The 22065-nt window shown below is 37.1% G+C and overlaps 1 protein-coding gene and 3 non-coding genes across 4 annotated transcripts in view; 3 read left to right on the forward strand and 1 right to left on the reverse strand.

The window, feature by feature from the left end:
* LOC101739483 (mucin-2) overlaps window positions 1–14719 on the forward strand; it is a 42888-nt gene extending 28169 nt beyond the window's left edge. Inside the window, exons 2-3 of the mRNA XM_012696696.4 lie at window positions 8234–12616; window positions 12895–14719. Coding sequence (XP_012552150.2) covers window positions 8234–12616; window positions 12895–13764 — 5253 coding nt within the window. The 3' untranslated portion in view covers window positions 13765–14719. The remainder of the gene's footprint in view (window positions 1–8233; window positions 12617–12894) is intronic.
* Window positions 14720–20465: 5746 nt separating this feature from the next.
* On the forward strand, window positions 20466–20583 carry TRNAL-CAA (transfer RNA leucine (anticodon CAA)). Its single transcript has 2 exons — window positions 20466–20503; window positions 20539–20583. It is a non-coding gene; the product is annotated as a tRNA-Leu (tRNA).
* Window positions 20584–21071: 488 nt separating this feature from the next.
* On the reverse strand, window positions 21072–21143 carry TRNAE-UUC (transfer RNA glutamic acid (anticodon UUC)). The gene has a single exon. It is a non-coding gene; the product is annotated as a tRNA-Glu (tRNA).
* A 609-nt stretch (window positions 21144–21752) lies between these two features.
* On the forward strand, window positions 21753–21914 carry LOC119630779 (U1 spliceosomal RNA). The gene has a single exon (XR_005246446.1). It is a non-coding gene; the product is annotated as a U1 spliceosomal RNA (small nuclear RNA).
* Window positions 21915–22065: the final 151 nt, after the last annotated feature.

Raw genomic sequence — 22065 nt, forward strand, 5'->3', positions numbered from 1 at the left:
CACTTTATCTGATTTTCTACAAAACACATATTATTATATTAAATGTAATACATGTGTTGGGATTTCCTATACACACGCTTGTAGCATTTCGTATAATTAACTCTAACTCGTTGATATAGAGTGTATTTTCCAGCGGATGCTTTGTGGCAAACCATTACAGTTTCCGTGTGTTATTGCAAAACATGTTTTATGTGGTCGCCGTAAAGCTTATGTGTTCAATAATTGCAATTACTGGAGCGTGTTCACAGAGTTGTGTTTCGTTTTACGGTTTTACGTAAAGAACATCAATTTAAGACAATGAATTGATGTGAGATTTCATCTCGGCTCTAGTTTTGAACCGGCACAGACTTCCGAATCGGTAACCAAGCGCAATTAATTTGCTTTAGATGGGGAGAAATTAGAACAGACTAAAGCAGGGTCTGATTGAAGGCACGATCGGCGGAACAAGCCAGCAGAGCAATAGATGACGATACGACTAACCGATACGACTTTAGAAGTCGTCGTGGCCTAAAGGTTAAGACGTCCGGTGTATTCGTGTCTAGCGATGCACCGGTGTTCGAATCCCGCAGGCGGGTACCAACTTTTGTAATGAAATACGTACTTAACAAATGTTCACGATTGACATCCACGGTGAAGGAATAGCATCGTGTAATAAAAACCAAATCCGCAAAATTATAATTTGCGTAAATACTGGTGGTGGGACCTCTTGTGAGTCCGCACGGGTAGGCACAACCACCCCGCCTATTTCTACCGTGAAGCAGTAATGCGTTTCGGTTTCAAGAGTGGAGCAGCCGTTGTAACTATACTTGAGACCTTAGAACTTATATATCAAGGTTTGCGTCGCATTTACTTGTAGATGTCTATGGGCTCCAATAACCACTTAACAGCAAGTGGGCTGTGAGCTCGTCCACCATCTAAGTAAAAAAAAACCGTACTGTCAATATTTGCAGCGATACGAATCTCCGGTTATTTTGTTTTATTTAAAAAAATAAAATAATGCGGATTAAAAAGTTAATAATTACTTACCTACCTATTGTATTGAATGCACTGGACGTCTTATCCTTTAGGCCACGACGATGTAGATTAACAAAATGATATACATAAGCACTATGTTATAAAGTTAACGACAGTCTAAACGGAATGTAATCGGATTTCACTAGTAAAATATCTCGCGTGTGCTAGTTAACAGAATTGAATAGCAAATACTATGCTTTAATCTCGATTTGTTTTGAGACCACATAATGCAATGTGAAGGTTGTTGATTGAAACCCAACACGGCTAGTCAGCAGCGCATCAGAAACAGTCGCTATGAGCCCCGTGGTTGACGAGAGAAATAGCCATAAAAAGCAAATTAAAAAGCAGACTCCTACGAATCAATTAGCGACACAAAGAGTAGTTTGTGAGTGCCCGTCAATTCCATTGTGAGGTTAGGTGTCGTGTTCAGGAATGTCAATCTTAAATCTCTTGTGTCAATAATCGAGGAAGTTGAAATGACATCTGCTTTACAAACGGATACAGACGAAGTTATTGCCCACCATGACACTACCTTGAAACAATCTAAAACATTGTTTGAAGGAATACATGCTATAAACTCTAGCGACGCATCGAAGAAATGACAGTTTTTAACCTAAATAAAGTTAAGAATAGTGTTAATTTTTTTTGTTACTTTAAAACACATCCAAATATAATTGTAAATAGACATGCTTTAACACAAACCGACTTCAAATAGAAAAAAGAAGATATTCCAAAACAAATTAATATACACTAAAAACAATAATCATCGAAATCGGTTGGCGTGATATTGAGTTATTGAGTTATTCATCTATTTGTCGCGCACTTACTTAATGCAAATTTAAGACTTATATGGTTTCCTCATGGATACCATTATCAGAACTGGACTCATAAAAAAAGAATCATCAAAATTGATTCCCCCAGTCAAAAGCTATGAGGTAACAAACATAGAAATAACATAAAGACGAATTGAGAACCTCCTCCTTTTTTGAAGTCGGTTAAAAATGAGTTGTAACTGAAACTAAATGTAATTTTGTTCACGTCCCGTCTTGCATTAAACAAGTACATGAGCCCATAAAAACTAAGGCTAAGGCTAAGTCATTCATTGAACTATCCTAGTACTTCATTTTCGATATCAGAAAACTAAAGAAAAAATAACTGAATATTTGCGCTTCGAACTCCCACGAACCACATTCTTTCTAACCATTGAACCATGTCTCACTGATTAGTATTATGTATTCTATAATTATTCGGTTAATTCACACACGATGCCTATTGTGTGGTAAAAATGCACGGAAGCGCCTTAATTAATTAATCATTAAAATCGATTCACGGATAATGATAATTTCATTGTGTATAGCAGATACGTTAATTTATTATCTTTTAATTATTTTTTTATTGCTTAGGTGGGTGGACGAGATCACAGCCCACCTGGTGTTAAGTGGTTACTGGAACCCATAGACATCCACAACGTAAATGCGCAACCCACCTTGAGATATAAGTTCTAAGGTCTCAGTATAATTACAACGGCTACAAATCGACAATATTTTTATTTGTCATTGTTTTAAATAAAACGAAGCAATGTTTTGATGTTTCTTATAATTACGTGACGAACATTATAGAGAGCTCGATGGTTATATTTCAGCGGGCATTGTATCTTTTGTTTGACTTTGATAACAGTAATGATTTAAAAGGTCGGTATTTTACTTTTTTAGACTTTTTTTTCTTCTACCTAATCACTGGTAGTCAAAGGCCCTATTTAAGCTACGCAAAAGACCGGCAGGTGAACACAGGGGCCTCAACATTACTTTTTATTGGATAGGTGGGTAGATGAGCTCACTGGCCCACCTGGTGTTAAGTAGTTACTGGAGCCCATAGACATCTAGAACGTAAATGCAATATAAGTTCTAAGGTCTCCGTATAGTTACAACGGCTACCCCACCCTTCAAACCGAAACGTATTACTGCTTCACGGCAGAAATAGGCAGGGTGGTGGTACCTACCCGCGCGGACTCACAAGAGGTCCTAACAACAGTAAAAACTAGCTAGTTTGCTAACACTAGCTCTAGAAAGAACAGCGCTTCCCTGAATCTATCACCGCATCGGAATCGCGGCCCAATGAGAATCTCTAGCGAAAAACTCAGTGGGCTGTGTCTGTGGGTTAGGTTTCACTATTTTAACCATTATATGACACTAGTTTGACCTTTAAACATTGAGAGCGCATGGATGTACAATGCGAAATATATACTCGTCTATATTATTATTTATTTATTTAGACACACCAACAGCAATACACACAAAACATTCAAGCTTAATATTAACATGTATAAAATTAAGTACTGGTATGTAAGCCAGTTACAGGCATGTACAGCAATCTCTTATAACACACCATGACATGTTACAGCAATATATATATTTGAAAACAACATGAAAACAAGAGCTAACTACACACACTACTAACTTCACAGATTACTAAGTAAGAAATAATGCACATATTTATTTAGTAAAATATTATAAATAAAAATTATAAAACTATAAAAAAATTAAAAAAGTCGAGCGCGGCAATGCAAAAAATATAAATACATAGAACAGACTGCGCAATGTAATCAGAATGACATTCTCTCATCAATTATAAGCAAAGGAACTTGGATACTAGTTTGTTTTTGAGACCAGGACACGTGTCGTTAAAAATGTCAATGCCGTCAATTAATGCACATATTTGGTTATATTCACTACAAATCTTAGATAAAGGGGAATATCTAAGGAGGTTTGTTCTACTTGCGGGAATATGGAAAATTTCAGTAATAGGATTATGCTGACGTTTACTAGTTAATAATTTGTTGAAATCTCATTATTGGCACCATTGTCGCATTATGTATAGCTCGTTCTACCAATAAAAACTCTGCTGATAAAAGGACGCAACGGCGCCTACTAATGAGTACATTCATATTGGATGAATTTTAATTTTATAATGCATTGCTATTTAAACTTGAAAGGCGTGTAGAACAATATTTCACCAAATAATGTGTTAAATTTAAAGCTTTAAATTTCATCCGAAATAACTAAACTTGAAGAAAATGGACATAGAATATATTATTATGATATATACAATATTTTTAAATGCGAAAGTAAGTTTGTCTATTTGTAACGCTCCCACGTCATGATATAATATACCTACGTTATTTTGTTAGGGATACAGAAAGTAACATATTCCAGAGGGGTTAATTTGTTTATATTCACGCAAGTAAAGCCGTGTCTAAAAGGGAATTAAATACCAGTTAAATACAACAAATTGTTTTATGGATATAGATTTCTAAATAGATATTTTCTACGGATACAAAATATTAAAGAGACTATAGTATGCTTAGTGTGAGTTATTTAACGTTCTCGATAGCGTAAAAGTGAACTCAAATTTATATTGCAGTTGGAACGCTTTTTTTATTGCCCTTGTAGGCAAACGAGCATACGACCCACCTGATGGTGAGTGGTTACCGTCGCCCATAGACTTCAGCAATGCAAGGGACAGAGCCAAGCCGCTGCCTACCGTTGAGTACTCTCCACAAGCCGCGTTTGAAGAAGGACATGTCACAGCGCTCGGGAAACACCGTTGAGGGGAGCTCATTCCATAGCCGGATGGTACGTGGCAAAAAAGAACTCTGGAAAAGTACTGTGGATGACCGCAGTGGCTCCAGGTAGTATGGATGAACTCTACTCCGGTGGCGGGCGGTGCGATGGTAAAAACGAGATGCCAGTGTCATCTCGAACAATTCCTCAGAGCACTCCCCATGGAACAGACGGTACAAAGTGCAGAGAGAAGCGAAGTCCATCCGCAGACCTAGAGGTTCCAAACGCTTGCCTATGTTTGCGTAGGGGACGTTAGGGACGCTGTTCCAACTGCAGAGCTAACTTTTACGATATCGAGAACGTTAAAAAACTCGCACTAAGCTTATACGTGTAGGTACGCATTACGCTAATCTGTAGTATCCAGCGGTCAGCGTTCAAGATGTTCCTTATAAAGCTGATGTAAGGGATTACGTAAAATGTGGCGTACGGTCGGTACAGTGGATAGCGGTTGAACACGTTCCGTTGGACGCAACTCAGCCGAGATACCAAGCCGCGCGTGTCGCTTCCATGCAAATTGATTTGTTGCTTCATTTATAAACGGTTACTGTTTTAGATGCAGGCGAACTTCTCTAAGCGGACGCACGACTCACTTTCCTTTTAGCGTATGGGTTTTTAAACACATAAGTCGTGATGAACGCAATAGCTGCATTGATTTTCTGTGATTAATTATCTCGTTCCGTCATCAAATCTCACTGGTGGTAGGACCTCTTGTGAGTCCGCACGGGTCCCATCCATTTCTGCCGTGAAGCAGCAATGCGTTTCGGTTTAAGAGTGGGGCAGCCGTTGTAACTATACTGGGACCTTAGAACTTATATCTCAAGGTGGGTGGCGCATTTACGTTGTAAATGTCTATGGACTCCAGTGACCACTTAACACCAGGTGGGCTGTGAACTCGTCCACCCATCTAAGTAATAAAAAAAAGAATCTAAGTATTTTTGTATATCACACCTTTACAATTTAAGTGGCTTAACAAATTTTTAAAAGACAATGAGTTTTATACTTTGATTGACTTATAAAAATGCATTCTATCAGTTTATAAAGTTTTTTTTTTTAAATTCAAAATTAATTTTAAATTTTTGCGTAGAAAAGGACAAAGTCTTCCGTCTCATTTAAATCAAGCGCAAAACTTTAAGCTTTAAGACATGCACTTTAAGGCTTAAAGTATTAAAATCGAAAATGAAAAATTACAATTCTTCAAATACATTTTTGGCGTTTACAAAAAAAAAACAAGAATTTTGGATTAAGTCACTTCCATTCTAAAGACGCGACATGTTCTTAACCGAAAACATTTAAACATGTACTGAAAATGAAAAATATTATTATGTACGTTGGTAACTATTTAAATCCAGAGGCAGGCAACCCTAAATCTCTTCTTCGTTAATGGAACAAAATAAAAAAGAAGACATATGATTATGTAATTATTAAAAATTACGTAGATAGTCATAATTATTGAAAATAACTTTCATTTAATCCAAAGTCGTATATCAGTGAACAATATCGATAATCTTAGCGGCAGTCAGGCCAAGTAAAACTGGTCTTCACGAGTAGAGCTAAGCTAATTATCAGTCAGACAAACCCGAACTATACAGAATGACAATACTACTACCAAATTAACTACTCTCTAACAAAATGAAAAGAAACTCCATAATCGTTTAGAACTTAACACAAAAATGATGTAAATGTATATTTTTCTCGGCGACGCTTCACCGAGTGAAAGTCAGTGGTCTTGGAACGTTTTCACATTTGGAAAGGAAAAGTCTGACGGTAAAACCGAGCCTATTAGAGTTAAAACGTTAATATTTGTCTTCGACGGAAGGAATAGACATGTTATGATAATGATAATTGCTTTACAAAAGACGGGTTTTCTATTGAGCCGCTTATTGTTTGGTTAACGAGTCTTCCGAAGTCGTTGGCAATGGTCTTTCTTTTCTATTTACAATATTACAAACATATTTTCTGTCTGTCTGTTTGTTAGTGGGTAGGTTGATAATGAAAAAATCTATTAAGTGAATTTCTAGTCACTTTAAAAAATAAGCCCTTAATAGTAATAATACCACGGAATAGATAAATAAGGTTGGAATGGTAATGTAGGCGGGGCAAGCGTGCCACAGTTATGATAGAACAAACATAACTCGACCGATTCTTTCATTCACCGCGCTTAGTGCGCTTCGGACTACTTGGCGAACAGATCTCCGCTTTATAGTGCCGTGTTGTGCAATTATAACTTGTAAAACAAAAAATCAGACCTCAAGTATAGAGCGAGGAGGTATATCTTTCGATCGGTAAGTCGAAATTACCATTTAATTACAATATTATTTGTCTAAAACATAAAAATATACTGAGCATTATGAAATTCCAAACATTAACAATATTATTGCAGCAAGTTATAAATAGCATACATTGCGCGATGTGTACTCGCCCAATGAACGCAATGACCAAGTCAGCTTCCAATGTACTACATGCATTGGCGTTCTCTACACTTCAATCTTTGAAATTTCGGCCTTTGCCCTGATTGGCCGTGCAGTTTGTCGATAGTGAGGTGACCATGTAGTAAAATCATCGACAGAATTCTCTACTATATTTACATTTGACATGGATAATTTTTGCATTATTTTATATTTAATTAATGATACCTAGTATATTCTTAGTGAGACGTATTTTGAGTAAAATAAATATGTATTATTATTATTGAATTATTATCATTGAATTAAAGTGAAGGTATAATATAAAGGGACATGTAGACCTCTAATTTACGGGTATTTACTATATTGTCTAAGACGTATTAAAATCTAAGTAAAATGCTATTTGACTTATGCAGTAAATTAAAAATTTTAGGTTTCCTAAAGAACCTAACGCCAGGGAACAATGGATTGACGTGACAGGTAGAGGAAACTGGAGACAAAGACGAGTACTATTTGCTCTAAACATTTTACTGAAAATGATTTTATCATAAAAAAAATCAGAATACACTTAGTTTTGAAAAATTCATTCGCAATTAATAGCAAGCGCCAACTGCTTAACAAATACGTTTTATTCCAGCGACAGTGACTATTTGTAATTAATAAAAGTAAAATAGTTTTTTTTTTCAATATTTATTTCATGTTTCATTTTCTCCATTCATTCATCAGATAATTTGTCGATAAAGAATATCGATTTTATCAAGCACTAGCGTGTATGAACATTTTTATTGCCTTTTTGCGTGTGTGAGTGTGTATGCCTACGGGTGTTTTGTGCTAGTTTGCGAACGAATATCTGTCCTGAGATTTATGTGTGGGTGTTTTTGTTGTGTGCGAAATACTTGTAATCACAGTGTGTGTATGTGTAGAAATTAAAATAGTGGGGATGAAGCGGCGACACTGGTTCTAATACAAAATTAGAGCAAAGGCCTTTCCAACCTTATTTATCTATTCCGTGAATAATACGATTTGCGTTTGTTTGTATGTTGATGAATGCTAGATGTACTGAAGAATCTACCATTGAATATTAAACAGTTGTCGTAGTTTCATATACAATCAATTTTTTTTAAATTCTCTCATTTTCTTTATTCTTTATTGTACACACAGTTAATATTACAATAATTCTCTATTGTTCAATTCCAGATGGCGCACAAAAACGTGCTCCGATACGCCTGCCTCATTACGGTCCTGGCGTTTTCATCAGCTGAAAAGAAAAACGGAAGATGGTCCCGTCAAATCAGTTCATATACCGCCGACATCAGCGACTGGGTTCCCTTATCAGGTCCGGTCGAAAGAGAACCAGAAATGCCGCAGATCAAGAGACAAGCTGTCGCTGAACCAAGGATCTTGACAGAATCCCTAACGAGGCCAACGGCTTTTGGACAAGAGATATTTCCACAAAGAGCATTCTACAATTCTCCAGCTAACAGGCAATTGTTTTTGCAGTCTGTGCCTGCGGTACCTTCCGCGCCGCAAAACTTTTTGACAGAACAGAGCTTTGGACAAGCAATCAAATTTGGTCTCGCCCAACCATCATTTCCATTAGGCCAAGGTTATGTTTCACCTCAGCTGAGCTTCGAAACTATACCTAGGCCTCAAGCAGCACTAACAAATCCTGTCAAATTTGAGAGTTTCCCGAAACCTTTACCAACGCCACAAGTTAAGACTTTCATAAGTCAGCCACCTAAGCCACAGGACTCTGCACCCCAATTCGTTGACGGCTACCGTGCTGAGAATACGAGCAATAATTACTACAGCCAAAGCAAAAAACCGCAATCACTACAGAAGATCAAATTTGAAAACACAGAGAAAGTCAACACGAGAACAGAGCCAACACAAAATGGACAAAAATTAGAAAGAGAAGAAGTGCAACTGTTGTATGTGCCGGTGGAATCACTTAACAGGGGCCAGTTTAACTTCAGAAGCCCAATCACATCACCACAGATTGTCAGTACCGATATTTACAACCAAGGGTTACCGAATCCGACAGCAATTAAGCAAACCTATACTAATTTCCAAAGGCCTACACCAAAATCAGAGATGTACCCTGAGCAAACCTATGTCTCGAATTTTAACCAATTTAAAACACCCAATGTCCCAAAATATTCAACAACCACTTCACCGTTCCCGACCGCTGCACCAACGACACCGAAACCAAAGAAACTGAAACCTCACCAACCTCCTCTGGCCATATTCTTGAGTCAAGAAACTGGGAAGACCAGTCAAATGAAAGTAGGCGATGTACTGTCATCGTTGAAGACCGCCAGCACTATTGCTGTACTAGATTCCGTTAACCCCTTGAACGCTCCAAAAGTCTTCATAGGGCCATCAACACTGACTCCACCAGACCATTACGTGAAGTTTGAATTACCATATCTATCAAATATTCAAAATAGTGATAAAAAGCTGAAACAGCTGCCGTTCTTCGTTGCACCTCTGAGCTACAACACTCCCCAAGGATTCGCGAAGATTCCGTTCCCATCACCTCACGTGGGTTCTGTCGTAATCAACTCTCAGATCAAAGAACCGACTACCCAAACAACTGTTTCGAATGTTGTCCCACAATCCTATTACCCAACAACGCCTCCTCGTAAAGAGCAGAAGCTGGTAACTCAGAAACCTTCAGTGAGTTTTTATAGCACGGTACCTCCAAGAGCTAATACAAACTTCCAAACGAATTACTATTCGTTTGAGCCCCAGATGGTATCTTCAATAAAACCGCAAAAGGAAGAAGTAGTCACATTACCACCAAAGCGAGTTAATTATTTCTTGAACAATGCACAGCCGCAGTATACGCAACATATAAAATTCCCGGACAATAACTTCAGTCCTCAAGAAACGTACAGGACTTCTACACAAACTCAGCCGACGACGACTACAACTCAGAGACCCACTACGACTACGAGTACTACCACCACAATCAGGCAATCAACATACCCGAGCCAATTGTTGGAAACCCACAACCCTTATTCAATAAACCAAGCCTTCCACTTTAGCACCCCATTAGACTACCACAGCTACTTCGAAGACATAAAAGAACCTTCCCCCACTCCAGGACCTCAAGACATTAAAATTTCCTCCACACTGAAGCCTATAACTACGACAACACAAAGAGATACAGAAGTGGCAACTCAAAGGCAATACCAGCAGCAATCTACACCGAACTACGCCCAAAGTTATAGACCTGAAGAACATTATGAATCAGAAGTACAGAACTCTAGGTACCCAGTCTATAATACTAACGACTATGTATCTAAAAGTGAAACAAATCAAGAACTGGCAATCCCCGAGACACAATCCGGTCATTTTAAAGCGCAATCCAATAACGAAAATCCAACAGACTACACAAATACGAAATTCACTGAATCAAAGCCAAATATATCTGAGGATGAGCATCGTACCGAAGTATCCAATCAAGCCCCATCGTCTGAAGACGGCTCACAAACTTATGAGTACAATCGATATGAAACTATAGATCAAAATGAAGACACAACTACCACAACAACGACAGAGGCTTCAACAAGGAAAAACATCCTCAGGACCAGAGGACGACCACGATACACTACATCAAGACCAAACTCAAATGAATCCACAACAAGATATGTAGCCACCCGCAGACCTTTGCGCGAACGTAGACCATTGCCAACCAGAAATAAGTATGAACCAAATAGACTTACCACTGAAAAACCAAAAACACCTGTAGATTCCAATGAAAGTACAACTAGGGCAACACGCACTAGAACAAGAGGCAGAATTCAATACAGACCAACCGGTACTGATTATTATGACAGAAAAGTTAAGTCTAACGGCAAAGAAGAAGATTTGGCTTATCAAAGAGATGTGCTACATCAGAATTATCCTGTAACTCTGATGGAGAGATCTAGTACAGTTGATATTGAAGCTATTACCGAACCAGCTAAAGCTCAAAGTGATGTCCCAAAAACTGAAAGCTTGGACACTGAAAATGCTTATTCGAACGAGAAAATGTCATTCAGTCAATCTGGTCAGTCTGCAGTTAGTGAGAAAGAGTACAAAGAAGATATTTATGTGCCGAAGTATTCTTTAAGTGGAACAGGTCAAACTGAACCACCATACGTCCCGTTTTTGCCGTCAACACGTAACGAAGAATACTATTATCCTTCAAGTGACGGCTCTGCACCAGCAGAACAAGAAAAATATCTTGAAACAGATAAGGAAGAAAGTTACTCACCTGAAACTACGTCAGTAAATAAATCGGAAAATTTTGAATCCAACGCTTACGTTACCGACATAGTAAATTTTGCTTCTGACGACAATTTACCAGCATACTCCATTAATGATGAACTGTCTGGCGATACTCTTGAGGATCCGACCACACCACCTGATATAGAAGTCACTAAAGTAGCTAAACATGAGTCTAATAGCCAAGAAATCGAGGACGATGATTCAATCGAAACTACACCATCGTACCATAGAGTCCGTGTTCGCCCAGGAGTCGTTCGACAATACCATCAGTCAACTACAGAGTCATCGAGAGTTAAATCTGAAAGGCGACGACCACAGGGCGTGACTTACAGACCTGCATATGACAGAAAAAGAACGACCATGCGCATTGAAGAAATAGAAGCTGATCTAAAAACAAAACAAGTGCATTCGCGACCAGAAGTTGAGGATTTCAAACATCCAGTGTATAAGCCTGAGCCGTCAACAGAACCAGTTAATACAGATAGTCAGGAAACTACAACTAAACGAGGACACTTCAGGAGAAGACGCCCAAGCTACTCCCATATTACTTCCACTACTGAATCATCAGTAACTCGAAGAACTTATGATATTAAGAATCGATTCAGAGGAAGACGACCAACGGAAAAACCTTCTGAAAAACCTGAACCGACGGAGGTTATTAGTTCAACAACTAGAAGTCCACTTTACACTCGTTATAGTCCTAGACCTAAGCTTTCAGAAAGATATACTAAGAAACAGGAATCTGAAGAAGATGTTGAAGATCAAGACTCCAACTTTTCTATAAACAGACCAAGTTATGTCGAACCTGACTCAATTTTCTGGTCTCCTAAAATTACCAATGAGTCATTCAAACCTTTTAACCCAAACAACATAGGGGATGACAAAAAAGTAGTTACAACCGAGAGAAGATCCGACAGGGGTTCAGAAATGGATATAATAACAGTAGGAAATCAAGACGATGATATTCTTATCTCTGTAACACCAGCATACAACAATAGGAATAGCAAAAACATTCCAGAAATCCCTCCCACACTAGAAGCATTCGTAGAACAAAGTAAAATTACTAAGCCAGACTCAGTCGAATCAATGTCTACTTTCGAAAGTATGCTGGAAGAAGTGATGAAGAGCTTGGAAGAGCAAGATCAAGACGAGTATACAACTAAAGTGATGAAGCATAAAGGGGGTGAAATTGGTGAAATACCACCAGAAACAATTTCTTCTGATGACGCTTCGCAGCCTACAAGCATTGCTATCGAAGAAACAACTGTGGAATCCTCTGCCGATACTGAAGCAGTAAATGAGGTAAGATTATTTTATTCAACAAATCTGCAAGATATTTGAAAATATTAAGCAATGAAATGAGATCCTGATTCTTTCAACTGATAATATTAATAAGCTACAGTAGCTTTATTTACTACCATAGATGAATATCTGATATCAATTATCTATTAAAGTATGAATTTTACGTTCAAGTACCATTTCAGTGACTAATTCATCTAAAATCAATACTTATGAGCTCATAGTTATTATTTAACTAGCCTGAATTACTGATGTACAAACATTCAATTTTCTTGTTGTAGGAGGAACAAGAAAGAAAAACTCGTCGTCGTGGCTTCTGGAAGAAAATCAAAGTTCGTCCAGTTACTGATCCTATAGACGTCGCGGAGTCTCAATACTACAGTAGTACAGTGAATCGTCTCGGCCAACCAATTAAAAACTCGAAATACAACCACGAAAAATCGGAGAGATACGACAAAAAGATCGCAGTCACAACTTACAAGCCAGCTTTTCAATTCATCAAAGATTTGTTTGAAAGTAATGAAGATACTATGCTTCGGAAAGTTCCCCCCACTGTTGAAATAACTAAGATAAAAGAGACAGAAAAGGAAGATCAGCAGTTCACGTCTAAGCAGAATACTACAACGGAAAAATCGTACCTGAATCCAGGAGATTTAGATCTAGGTACAGGATCACCAGACCCCACTATCGACGATTTTTATCTAACAACTACAGAAGCAACTAAAATCGATAGGTCAGAAGGTTTCAGTTTCATGGATTATTTTTTCGGTGCTAGGTCACAAGAGAAAGAATCTCAAGAAACTGGTACAAATGTAACGACGAAAACTGATTTTGAAATAACAACGGAATCCAAACCTGGTATAGTAACAACAGAGACTACTTACATTCCCGATGAGATAACAACTGAAAGCAACAATGAGTCTAACGGAAACCCGAAGAAAGACGTAAGTGCTGACATTGACATTTCTGCTAGTACCGTAACGCCAACTGTCAAATTTCAAACGTCTTCTGCCGAAATTGAAACGTCATCTATGTCATCTTTTATGGACCCAGCCAATGTCGTGAGCACATCAATGACAACACAAGTATCACATGAAACCGAAATATGTTTCAGAGGCAAATGTATCAAAACTAGCAAAGGCCTTTTATAATAATTCATTAACAACAACCTAACTGTTAATTTATGTAAATAATTTGGTTTTCGCGCCAATAAATCCTAGCGGCTTCAAACCATTATTTTTTAAATTCGTTGTCGACGATGCTTGGTGTATAAAGGGTATCGTTGTTCTAGCAATTGGTTTTCCTCAGTTTTTCGGATCGAAAACGTATTTTGAAGTGAAACTTCTTTAGGCGCATGAGGGTAAAATTTTTACAGATGTAACGTCACGCAGGTATGCAACGGAAGTGTCGAAAAATTTTAACACAGCGCCATCTATGACATTTTTGAATACTAACGTGCGTATGAAACCTCTTGTAGTGAATTTCAATTTAGGATTATACGTGACGTTAAAATATCGATTCACAGAGGGCGCTACCTCATACTATAAAAGATGATTTACAATTATTTACTAATGACAAAATTTTACATATACTTAGACATTTAGGATAATTGTATTTTAATTTTTGAAGGTTTCACTTCTAACACGTGTGAATTGCACACATGTTTCTTTTTTTTAAATTATAAGATGTCTCTCATTAGCATGATATTTACAAGAGTCATCCATCAATATTTTAAATATAGTCATAATTGGGTGAAATCTTGTAAATAGTATACAAGCTCTTTACTCGATTCCACCTGTAAACGTAGTTAATTAATATTTTGTGCTTTTATTTGTTTGTGGCCACATCACTTAAAAGTATTTTTTTTTACATTTGTAATTGTAAGGTGTTTATGTTGTAAATACTTAGACTGATGAAATAATGTACTTGCTAATTTATCTATTTTAACTTAACTCCTCACCCTTATTTATTATATACTGATATTTATATATATACGGCATTTCAGATCGATTTATATAGATTTACGTACCCACCATAAATTGTACAGTGAATATTGTAATGCCGTTCTGTAAATGGTTTTATGAAATAAATGAATGATTACTGTTACTTATTGTTATTCATCTTATTACTATGGATATATTGCGTTTGTAAGGAGCACACATAAATCGAGATGGAGATTTTATTGCTTTAAAGATAAGAAGGTAAAAAAATTACAATTATGGTTAGTTAGGATCTTATTTGTGGTCACCAACAGTTAATCTTACCCAGTCACTATGGCGCATACTCGCTCAGAATCCCCTCCTCTTGGATCCACGTAAATGATAAGTGTGAAGTCACAACAGCATACAAAGACACACGAAGTTACCGGTACAACCAGACCACATAGATAATTAAAACAGGCGTCAAAAAAGTTCTGTTTTGAATGAAATCGCTAATGAATTGAGTTTTATACGATCATTCATGTGATTCTGAATCATTGCATGACATTATACTAATTTGGCTTCAGGTTAAAGGTTAGGTGTACTATACACATCAATTAGCCAGCGTGCGGCACGACATATGCGCAGTCTTGGTTGCGGAAATAAATCATATGGTGTAGGTGACTCGTGAGCCGTGCGAGTTCTGTCACCGCGCACCTTCCCAGGCTTCACTGGAAATAAGCATTTTCAACAACTCCAACATCTGCAACGTATATCGTTCTATTTAAAATTTTCATACAATAGGCAAACAGCATGCAATCATAAATCAAATCAGGATCATCTTTATTGTTTCATTTCATTTTCTTAATTTCACTTTATTTAATACTAGCGAGCCGCTCCAACTTCGCTCGGGTCTTTAACAAAAATTTCAAAATTCAAAATTATAACACACACATCACCCTTCTATTTGCGTCAAGTTAATAAAAAAAGAAAATTATAAAGATAGTGTAAACATATATTTTGGGTTACAGAATATTTTGGGTTACATTATTGGAGTTAAATATATTGGAGTATATCACTATTAAAAAAAAAAAGAATATAGCCTATGTCACTCGGGGATAGTGTAGCTTCCAAACAGTGAAAGAATTGTTCAAATTCGTTCTGTAGTTTCAGAGCCTATTCGATACAAACGAACAACCAAATCTTCTCTCTTTATAATATTAGTACCTATCGAAGTATAGATTTTACTTTCAACTAAAACACATGCGCACAAATACAAAATCACCTAAATTAAGCTGGACCAGACCACATTCCCTTTGCGCATTCAAATTGACAAAGCGAACAAGACTTTACTTTCATCTATCACATTGACATTTGACAACCATGACTATGATCAATGATCCAAGACCAAGGATCCAAGCATCTTCTAAAATACACTTGTGTATTAAATCATAACCGTAATACAACAACAAAAGAAAGAATAATTGTAAAATTATAGATCACACATTATTTATGATGAAAATGCAAATGGCATGGATTCAGATGCATTTTATTTAGGGTATAATAGCTTATAATCACAAGAGTATAATATAAAGTATAGGTACTCCCCTCATCTTTAGTCAGAAATCTGAAACACCATAAAATGGACGTGGAGTCAAAGATTAAAGAAGATATGTCCTCTCTTGGATGTAAATCTGAAAAGAAGATATCGCTTGCTTATCATTTGTACATGTATTTGATCGACGAAAAACTCATGTACGACTGTGAATATTGTTACAATAGAGACATAGAAACGCTTTATGTTGTCGCCAGAAGGAATAAAAACGATAAACTGAACATATACGTGCCAGTTGCTACGCACGACGATGTCACAATGCATTTAATAAATGAATTACAGGTGAATCTGTGTACAGTAGAAACGGGACCTATGATAAATTTAGCATTCATAGACGGAGACTTTACCACTGTGATATATAGTTTTATAAAAGGCATTGTTGCTAGAACCAATTCGGAGAAGCAAAATAAACGTGAAGAAAAGAGATCTTTCATAAATAATGAACTAAAGAAAAAGAGAAATGAAATTTTAAATGAAGCTTTGAACGGTGTTGTTGTCGATGACTGAATGAGAACTGTAAATTGTGAACTGTTTGCCTAAGTCCATTTATTAAGTGCTGATTATTGAGTGCTAAAGATCAGCTCATGTAAAATCTATTAAATGCAAATTAACAAGGACCTGAATTTTTTGTCAGCAATATCCTAATACTAAAACTTAACAGTTTATATTCTACATTTCTTTAAAAACATAAATATGACTTGAAGATAATAGAAGTGAATATGAATATAATAAATTGAAGACTATCCTAACTTGAAATGGTTAATGGCATTCTTTATTGTACACACACAGTTAAAACAATATAATAATTGCGAAAAGTTATAAAAATGGTGAGCTTAACTCAACAATTGAGCTATCTACCAGTTAATCGTTCTTAAAGAGAGTGAGCTTTACATAGGTGGGTAGAAAAGTACAATCTAATCAATTTACTTATTGATACAGTACACAATAACAATAATAGTAACAATAATAAATAAAAACACTAATACATAATATATCAGACTATGTACATACACAATTATACACATAAATAACAAAAATATACATACACATACATATATAATGAAATACATATAAGTAATACTAAATTGATAGATAGTGCGCCTTTAATGCCTTCCTGAATACTTCAAGTGAGGAACTTGCACGGATTGAGTGCGAAACTGAGTTCCACAGACGTTAAACATAGCTATATTTCTGCACCCGAATAAGTTGCTCAAACCAATCTTGACAGATTTTGTGTTGTGATTTAATACTTCCTGCGTTCTCCTTCCTGTGAGTCAACTCCATATACGAGTCGACTATTATCAAAGCCGGCAATGTGACTTTTGGACAATTATTGGTAAATCAGAAAAACGAATTATTGACTTTGTATTCCATTGGCAGTCACAAAACTCTTCTGAACGACATCTTAGATAAATAACAGGTTAAGTATTAACCTTTATTTAATGCAGGTTTTGAACCGTATTCTTTGAAGGAGACGATTATATTCAAATCAATCTGTATTGACATATCAATAACATTTTTTTGTCCAAATGCACAGATTGCCACCTTTGATAATAGACAACTCATATATGAATAGGAAAACAAATTTTGTCATTTCATTTATTATGCCATTTCTAATGAAAAATAAGCGCTCTGTGCTCTCCACTTGTGGACTCTAGAAAGAACTCTACACATCAAGAATCTATAACATTGATAAAAACATAATATGATGAAGCAAGAAACTATCAGTTAATATTTAAAACAGAAAATATTTTTTTTTTAATTCAATTTATAGGTAACAGCCATGTGTTTAAGAAACAACAATCTAGTTAATTTTCCTGAATATAAAGAACATTTTTAGAATAAGAACTGTAAAACCATAGCTTGATTACTGCCTCACAGAAGAACCAACAAACTGTTTTGGTAATGATTCTAATTTTATAATAGTTAAAAATTTAAGTAAATGTTGTCTTAAACTTTAAATAAAGAGTTTTCTAGTGTATTTGTTCATTAACTTTCTAGCATTCCATCCGTAAAATTATTATCCATGAATATCACAAAAAGCACAGCTTATAACACTAACAGTATGATAGAACACCCTATGCATAACATTTGAAATGGTTTTAAAATAAACAAGTGGCTGCAATTCAGGACATGTGGGGTGGCTAATGTGGGATCCTGGGTGAGCCCATGAACTTCAATAAAGGTTTGCTTTTGAACAATGTTATAGAATTTGTTGGACACTAATTATTATTATGATTGTTGTAGCTAAAATGAATACATATTGTCTGTTTTAATTATTATTTTTTTGTGTTTTTTATTGCTTAGATGGTTGGACGAGCTCACAGCTCATCTGTTGTTAAGTGGTTACTGGATTTTATTTATTTATTGCTTAGATGGTTGGACAAGCTCACAGCCCACCTGGTGTTAAGTGGTTACTGGAGCCCATAGACATCTATGATGTAAATGCGCCACCCACAATTTCTAAGATCTCAAGTATAGTTACAATGGCTGTCCCACCCTTCAAACCGAAACGCATTACTGCTTCACGGCAGAAATAGGCAGGGTCATCGTACCTACCCGCACGGACTCACAAGAGGTCCTACCACCAGCAATTAATTATGTATTATAAATAAACAATAATAATATTGATTATTCTGTAAAAGTAATTTCAATTTAGGAAGCTTGTTACGCATTTACCCTAAATCAAAATCATTCACCACAAAAAAAATAAACTGCCTATTGGATGGGAGAGATAGGAGCTTATGTGTGCTCACAGTGATGCCCTAGCAAGACGAGCCCTTACCTCGCGGAATCTACCACCGGATCAGAATCGCGACCCACTGAGTAAATTCCACGAGAAATTCGATAGGTTTTGTGTGTAGGCTAAGTTGCAAGTCGTATTCTACATCGCATACGAACTTTTTTTATGATTGAAGGATTACTGGTGGCCCGTAGGCCTTTCCAGTTTCACCAGGACAGGTGGGCGAGCAAAGGCTCGGCCAGCAGGGGTGGGATTTGCTAACAGCTACCTGAGCGCCTCCGAAGGAGACCTAACAACTCAAGAGCAACTGCTTCGCGGATAAATCTACTACCGGATCGGAATCGCGACTCGCTGAGAAGATCCGGCGAGAAACTCAGCGAGCTGATTCATGGGTTAGGTTGCACGGCGAACTCTTTGTCGAGTTCGACGAGTACGGTTACCGGGGTCCCTAAGCCTACTCCTAGTGTTAGAGCTGAAGGCGTCTGATGAAAAGGTTATTGGATTAGATGGATCCGTAAGGACGTGTCTAGGGCGTCGACGGTGACTGGCTCCTGCGTAATCAGGATTCGGGGAGTAGTCAGTGGCGGCAACGATAAGGCGATTATCATGACGCATAGCCTTATCGAAGTATCGTTCCGACGCTGACTTCATGTATTTCTGGATAGATTCGAGGCCCAGGTCGTCGTGTAGGTAAACGTTCCTCACGAACCACGGAGCTCGACGAATAAGCTAAATAGAGCGAGAGGACAGAGCCTTGCGGGACTCCAGCCCTGAGAAGTCGCGAGGAGGAGCGAGTTCCCTCGACTCGATGTCGAAAAGAGCGGTTCGACAAGAAGTCCCGTATGATGAGCACAAGACTATCCGGCACGCCCATGTTAAATAGTTTGAAAATCAAACCGTTGTACCAGATTTTGTCGAACGCTTTTGTGACGTCGAAGAAGAGAGCTCCCGTGTATAACGGTTTTGGTCGATTAAGCCCCACAAGAATGTGCTCCGTGAGGCGGTGCACCTGTTGAACGCATGAGGCATACGAACTGCAAGGCGATCAGCAAGCTATGAATGAGTGATATGAATGTAACAGTAGATGGTTATTGACAGTACAGAGTGGTGAAAGAATGCACGTTGAAATCACCGCGGGATCCCGCTGGAATGATTAGGTACGAGGAAGTAGGTAATATTGGAGTAAAATACAAACGCCAAAAAATTGGATTCCACTAATTTACCGCTCTCTAGCGACTGTGTGATAAACTTAGATGACTGTTCCTAAGAATATGCAATTGCTATACTAATACCGTATGATTCCGAAAGATGGCAGTAAAATAATAAAGTTTTCTTACGCAAAACAAAATCGATTTTCAAATTAGTTTTACCAATTTTTTTACTAACATATGATTATAATATTGATCGAACTTAAATGACAGTTTTGATTTACCATTTAAAATCTAAGGAATCGCAAATTAATAATTTTGCTATAATGATTTCTTTAAAGCCAAATAGAACTAAAATTCTGTCAGAATTACTTAAAATTGACATGACTTTAGAAAGTAATACTTAATTTTGTGCATGTCACCATATGTCAGGATGGCCGAGCGGTCTAAGGCGCCAGACTCAAGGTTACCCTTGCCTATACAATAATAGGTCTGAGTTGTTCTGGTCCTCTCTGAGGGCGTGGGTTCGAATCCCACTTCTGACAAATGTTTTTTGCTTTTTCCACTTCAAACCGTGATCATTGCCAACCACCTCCCAATAAATAAAATAAAGTCGATATCAGTATTATTTATTATGACAGATCCACCCGAAGTGGCACTTTCGAACTGGAATACGCTCATTGCGTTGCATTAACGTGTTTTAATGGATAATTTGAAATAATGACAATATATTATGTAATTACATAGCTATAAAATGCTATTAGCTATTTTATAACGTTTTAAGAAAGATAAGTGTTATAATTTAAAAAAAAATATATCGTCATCCGGTAAACGTTTTCACAATTTTTTTGCTAACAATATAGTTTTATTTTTATCTTAAATAAATTATATCTGAAGCCCTATTTCCATCAGGTACAGCCATGTTGTCAATATTTCTTGTAGCGTGAGTTTTATAATTCTTTCATTTATTCGTATCACGAGCTAACGTGGGATGTACGAAACATTTTGGAATCAATACAAAAAGCAAAAAAGTTTCCCGTACCGGGAATCGAACCCGAGCCTCCTGGGTGAAAGCCAGGTATCCTAGCCACTAGACCATACGGGATTAGATGTAGTTGCTTAAAGTATTAATCTAATCCGTATTCCTAAAATATGTATTTGAAAACAACAATTATTTTTTAATTTTTGTTTTTATTTTAGTACTTGGTACATGAAATTGGTATCGAAATGAAAACTAAAAGTAAGTTACAAAAACACGCCCTAATAGACTTTGCGTAGAATTAATTAAAATAATCGCGCTACTTGCAACCGATAAATTTTCCATGGGGAGAAACATCTAATTCCATTCATTAATTCGCCGGTCGTGGTATTAAAGATTTAAAACGTGCTAGTAATTTGTTACTATAAAATTACATACCTATTGCGATTGATGAGGTTCTGAGGAAGATATGGATTAACAAGGAATAAAATTCTCCTCGCCTTTTATTCTAATACGACCACTCAATTTGTTGAAGTTATTATGATATCGAACTCAACCGCTAAAATTTTTATTTGTCACCTTTATAATTTTGAAAGCGTTATACAAACCAGAGATCTTAGGCCAGTTCCAACTAACACCAATAGATGTCACTAAACTTTTTATGACAATTTCTACATCGCGATGACGAGATGTCTCACGACTCGATAGACCTTCCTGAAGCGACGTCGAGAATTCATACTTACCTGGCGTAGGGGACACCGTGATCAAATAGGCGGTTCCCCCAGGGCGAGGCTACTCCATTGCACTGCGGAGTGGTTGACCCTTGCGATTACCCCTAATGCGGGTAACTCGGACGCGTAATTTTTGGTAGTGGGGACTGCGTACGCGCCGTCCCCCACCTTACATATCACAGAATATACGTCTATTAATCAATATAGTCAACGGAGGGCTCGGCGAGTAAATTATCCCACAAACACAGTAGACTGAGTTTGTCGCCGGATCTTCTCAGTGGGTCGTGTTTCCGATCCGGTGGAAGATTCTGCGAAGC

This window comes from Bombyx mori, chromosome 28 (genome assembly GCF_030269925.1).
Source record: "Bombyx mori chromosome 28, ASM3026992v2".
Taxonomy (NCBI): domain Eukaryota; kingdom Metazoa; phylum Arthropoda; class Insecta; order Lepidoptera; family Bombycidae; genus Bombyx; species Bombyx mori.